The sequence below is a fragment of the Frieseomelitta varia genome, unplaced genomic scaffold, assembly GCF_011392965.1.
Source record: "Frieseomelitta varia isolate USP_RPSP 00005682 unplaced genomic scaffold, Fvar_1.2 scaffold_962, whole genome shotgun sequence".
NCBI lineage: Eukaryota > Metazoa > Arthropoda > Insecta > Hymenoptera > Apidae > Frieseomelitta > Frieseomelitta varia.
Window position 1 is genome coordinate 1 of NW_025110770.1, and position 6,106 is coordinate 6,106.

Here is a 6,106-nt window from a genome sequence, read left to right on the forward strand (position 1 = left end):
ATCGCGGTCGCGGTCGCGGGTAGGTCGCGAGTAGGTCCCGAAACGAACGTTTGTGTAGGTATTGCTCGAGCACGCACATGCAAACGGACAATGATCACTATGATCGATGGTCGTTCATGTGTATTGGGGTCAGCTTCCGCGATTTATTTTTTCATTTCATCTTTATAAGTTATTTTTTAGTTTGCGATTAGAAAGACTCGAGCTAGATGTAAGTTTCAGCGGGCATCGCGCTCGAAGAAAAGAAGAGGCCCGGCAAACTGCCAAGAAGAAGGCTGCATCAAATGGCTTATCATCTTCTGGATGGGAAATCTATCTAGAGCATGGAAAGTCATTCTTGTTACTACTTTGTCACTATGCTTTTTTTTAGTATTTGTAGTATGTTGTAGTAATATTTTTTTTTTTTTGCCGATATCGGTCCATCATATTGGGCAAATCGCGGTTTTTTATTAGTGTTTCGAAAAATGAATTACGGGTTGCATTAGAGTTGTGAAGTTATTAAAATTCCGCGTTAGTAAGTTTTCCATGGATGTTTAATTTCTTTTTGAATTAGTGATAGAATGTTTATTTCGCTTTGCATTAGAGTTGCGATATAATGATGATCGCTGTTTATAGTGTTGCGATTTATAATATATCGTGATTATACTTATGATCTTTCATAGTTTAAAATTCTTAAAGAGCAAAATTTAACTAATTTTATTGTGTTGTTATTCGTATTTATCACAAACAATTGAAAATTCTTTTTAAATTAACACAATAGTGTCAGTTTCTTTTTACAATTAGTGTTGCGTTTGTAAAATGCCCATGCTCTTTCCACTAAAATAGTGGAAATATATTTCTGGATCTGATGCAGAATGCAACGAAAAATACTATTAATGCTTATCAGCAATTTTTAATAATTAGTATTTTGAATATTTATAAATGAATGCATGAATAATATCTTTAGAGTTGCGTAAATAAAATGCCTTTCTATGCTCCAATTTCGGGATTTTTCTATTTAAAAAATTTTTTTCAACATCAAATTAAAGTTACTAAGCATAGAAAGCAATCCTCGTGATTTATTTTGAGAATTTCATTAATATATGATTACATTGAATAATTTATATTAAATTTGATTAAATTTTTTCATTTGAAAATTATATCTTTCTTTCATAAATTAATATAGTTTTTAAACTTTCATTTATGTATTATAATATACATACAACTAAAATTTGCTTAAGATGTAGATACAGTACATATCATGTACTGTAGTACATATCATGTAATTAATCAGCTGAGAAACGTTGCTATAGAAACGTGTTAGAAATCTAAATGAGTTTCCATAGTAACGTGTATAATAACACAAACGTATTATGCAAATAATTTTGTAAAAGTGTAAAGTTGGTAACATATATGAAACATAACCTCATAATTTAATAGATTTGATTTTTAGGTTTTGACGTGTAAATAAACTTGACTGAAATAATGTCGATGGAACATAATGAAAAATATATCTTTGAAGCTGAATGGTACGACAAAATAGCTTGTATTTTAAAGAAGTTTTATCTCTATTACTATCCGTTTGATAATACTGTTGAATTGGTATGTCTAATATAAATTTTTAATTTGTAATATTTTAAAAAATGTAATTTTGATTATGTATATCTTTTTCATTTTTAGTTTGATATAAAAACTAGAAAAACATTTTTAAGAAGAACAAAATGCGAAGGAATTCAGGCAAAAGATTTTTATGTAGGTGCCACTGTAGCAATATTTTCAAGAAATATAAGAATAACAGATTATGCAGATTCTACTACACGAACAAAATTACAAACAAAAATGCAAAAGTACATTATGTTTGATTGTATTATATTTGAGTATTATATATTTATTATGATTTATCAGAAGTTTCTTTCTACTTTAGAACATTTGCCATAATAAAACCTACTGTTGTTGGAAAACTAGGAGAAATATTAAAGTACATAGTTGCCTCTAATTTCCATGTTGCCAATATTAAAATGGTTAAATTAACACAAGAACAGGCAACAGATTTATATAAAGATAAAGAGGAAGCCACTATAGCGTAAGATATGTCCTATTACATACCTTTTTAAATTTCGAGTATAAATATTATTTTTTGTATTTCTGATTAGGTATATAGTAAATTATCTCACTTCGGGTCCAATTGTAGCTTTAGAACTATTGGGTGATCACGCAATTACACATTGGCAAGAATTAATGGGACCAGAAGATCCCAGCGAAGCTATTGCAAAAGCTCCATCCTCCCTTAGGGCATGTTATGGTAAAGATAGTATTCACAATGCAGTGTATGGTTCTGACAGCGAGGAAGTGGCAGAAAAAGTATGTTATTTTTTAATATATATTATATATTTAATATATATAGAAAGCTGATACAAATATTTTGTTTTACTTCTTTTTCTTCTTATGGTTTTTTTAGGAACTACAATGTTTCTTTCCTAATCCAAAAACTAGTAAAAAAGGACCAGCAAATACAGCAACATTAGAGAATTGTACTTGCTGTATTATTAAACCACATGCTGTTCAAGCTAAATTAACTGGTATAGAAAATTATATTTTCAAGTGATAAATCATTTTTCAACAAGTACCATTTTATACTTTGCTGGTTATTAACACAGGAAATATTATTGATGATGTGCAAAAAGCTGGTTATACTATCTCTGCTGTACAAAAATTTTTTGTCAACCCATTTGACGCAGAAGAATTTTTAGAAGTTTATAAGGGAGTTCTTCCTGATTATGCAGTAAATTTAGATTAGAATAACGTCTTTTAATTATAAAATGTAAGTCCTTCTTTTAAAATATAATTAATGATAATCTTATTTTTAGGCCATGGTAGGGGAACTACAATCAGGACCATGTATTGTTATGGAAATAAAACATAAGGATGATAAATATGATGTTCAAGGAGAATTTAGAAAACTGTGTGGGCCTATGGATCCAGTAATTATCAATAAATAATAAAACATTTTTTCCTTTTCTGCTTTTCTTTTTGTTGCTCTATTACTTTTTACATAATGCCATAGGATATTGCACGACAAATCAGGCCAGATACTCTTCGAGCAAAGTATGGGAAAACCAAAGTACAAAATGCTGTACATTGTTCTGACCTACCAGAAGATGGAATATTAGAGGTAAAATAGATCTTCAAGTATTGTTTTACATTTATTATATTTTGTATCGTATTAAATATATAATTTATATATACATATATATATTCATTATAATTTTACACAGGTGGAATACTTTTTTAAGATTCTTGACAACAGCTAGGTATTTAAAAAAAAAAATGGTATTACATAAAAAACTTAATTCTTATCTTCATTTCTTATCTTATTTTTACTAAATATTTTATATATATTTAAAAAAATATTACTACTCGTTACCTCAAATAGACACGATCCAAATGTGATTTAAATTTTATTGAGAAATGAAATCGAATAATACCAGTTGAAATAATATTTGTGATTAAGATGTGTCACATGAATTTTATTCTACTTTTTTATAATAAAGAATGTTGTAGCAAATTTCCCATTTTAATTATTCATTAAGTAAGAAATAATCTTCCAGTCACGTGTTATTTATGTCCTACAAACATTTAATGGTAATAGAAGTTACGTTCTTAATTTTCTTAGATCACGAAAGACAAATAACGCTACTTTTCATAAGCATTTCATTATTTTGTTCATTTTATCTTACAATTTTCCCATATTCCTTTCGAATATTTACAAACAAATAACACCGTAAATATTTTTTAATCGTGCATAATTTTTATTTCAAATATTAAATTATATAGTACAATGAAGAAAAAGAAAGCTTAATTAAAGTAATTATTGCATAATTTGCGCAATATAGTCAATTTTCCTATAATCACCATAGATTATACTACATCTTTAATGTGATTATATACCCCAATCATTAAACATTTTTATCGATGGCCACATACGCAATATATTTTTGAAATAACTATTCTCTGACAAGAGTGCATATCAATCAATGTATCGGTAAAAACGCCTAGAGTGTCCCTAGAAGCAAATTTCACAATGTCCTAGTTTTACAAGTAAACGGTGCAACAAATCCATCACTCTACTGTTCTAGAAGATTCGAAAGAATGTTTGTAATACTGAAATGTCATGTTTATTTAAATTAGCTGATACGATGAAGAAACAAGGGGCTTGTTTGATAAAGGGAATTGTTGATACAAGGGTTTTTATCGCAAAGAAAAAATAAGTAACATTATCAATTATTTAATTTAAAACAATAATTCTTCAAAATTGTCCATGAGATTAGACAAACAATGGCAGGGTTGAGTAATATTTATTTACTAAAGTGAAAGATAATTAGTGATAACATATGTATCATCTTATTTGACTTGTAGTTAATTTAAGATAATTGTTTAAGAGATAAAATATAAATATTTTTTGAACTTTATTTTTAATTTAAATAAATATTTCCTGAAATATTTCGTGATTTTATTTTATTGATTGCATCAGAAATTTAGATTTCTCTATATTAGCTATTATTAGCTATTCAAGGATAATTGAAATAAAAACAATTCTGAGAACAATTGTTATTACGTCAAAAAATAATTTAGCTGTACTCTTCATCTCAATATACAGGAAAAATTTCAAATATTAAAATCTTAATTATGTTTTTATTTCTGATAGATAATAAATAATGACAGACTAATTCTTTTACTAATTTTCACTTGATCATGTACAGTTTAAATTACGATAGTATGATAAATAGATATAGTAATAAGTAAATATTAGATATATATTGGGACGTTTTATCGATTCCTCAATGCTTCAATATTGTCGAAAATTCTCAGTTGAAGTGTAAAGCGTAGTAACTTTACTTTTTTCGAAAATTAACGAAAGAAGCAATATGTAAGCTTAAGAATATAAAAACAATTTAATTAAAGAAAACAGAAGTAAAACGTATAGTTTTGATTAAAATTAGTTAAAAGAATAAAGAAAAAAGAAAGCCATGAATGTATGTGATATGTTAATCTTCCGCAACTTACCGCCATTAATGGCGAATCCATCCGTTTCGAATCCGCTATACGTACTTATCCTGCCTTAATAACGGCATAATGATGTGTGTCAAGGATTCGCGGCACCCGTCGTGATGAAAAGTTGCAGAAATCTGCTACTTCTGCTCCGAGCAACCGAGATAAGGCACATAAATAATCTTATAACTTCGTAACATCGGTGTACGATTAGGATCGAGTTATTAATTTCAATTTTACCTCCGGTTTGAATTTTTAAGAGACGAATAAGGACGATATAGGATTACTAGAATATAAATTACTAAATTTTGTTTTTTTTTTTTTATGAATTCGTATTTATATATGTAATTTCATTACACATTTTAGAAATGTATTTATTTTTAGTGGAGAATTAAATATTTTTGAATTATATTTTTTTCTGATAGTGTAACATGCCAAATTACTTACTGTGAATTTTTAAATTTATATTTTTTTATTTTTAAAAAATACGAGGTACAGATTATTTGTTCTAAAAATTATACGATACGTTCACAAAAATTACAAATTTCATAAATCTCAAAATTGCCTATCTTGAATCTCAAAATTTCTCTTATAAAACTTCGGAATTATAAGATTTCCTATATAATAAATTTCTTTTTACAAATTTTCAAAAGTACCTTTTCTAAAAGTGCTAACGACACTTTAAACGTTGCCAGTCTCAAAAATTAGAAGTCACTCCATTCTCTAAAAACCATAAAATATCAAATTATCTACTGAAAACTAGAAAAATATCCATTACAATACTACAGAACCATGAAATATTTTACATTCTTCTCAAAACCAACAATCCAATTCATTTGATATGTCAAACAATTTTCATTATACATCGCAACAAGTTCACCTATTAATCATCAGTTCAGTGCTCAATCGACAAAATCAGGATGCGGATAAAAAATCCGATAAAATTCTCTTTCGCATCTCGTAGAAATCGGATAAATTCCACCAAAAAACGATTACACCGATGGCTTATCACTCACGTTGGCTTTCAATGCGTTCCCGTGGCGGTCACGGTCTTAGATCCGATTGGCGTATTAGAATACAC

The 6,106-nt window shown here is 27.9% G+C and overlaps 1 protein-coding gene across 1 annotated transcript; it reads left to right on the forward strand.

Moving 5' to 3' along the window:
• The first annotated feature begins 1,369 nt into the window (after positions 1-1,369).
• On the forward strand, positions 1,370-3,314 carry LOC122538143 (nucleoside diphosphate kinase 7). Its single transcript, XM_043671953.1, has 9 exons — positions 1,370-1,578; positions 1,657-1,823; positions 1,901-2,059; positions 2,130-2,337; positions 2,435-2,555; positions 2,634-2,758; positions 2,844-2,957; positions 3,041-3,148; positions 3,252-3,314. Exons 1-9 carry the CDS (start codon positions 1,462-1,464, stop codon positions 3,285-3,287), a joined length of 1,155 nt encoding a protein of 384 aa, XP_043527888.1. The 5' UTR covers positions 1,370-1,461; the 3' UTR covers positions 3,288-3,314.
• The last annotated feature ends 2,792 nt before the right edge of the window (positions 3,315-6,106 follow it).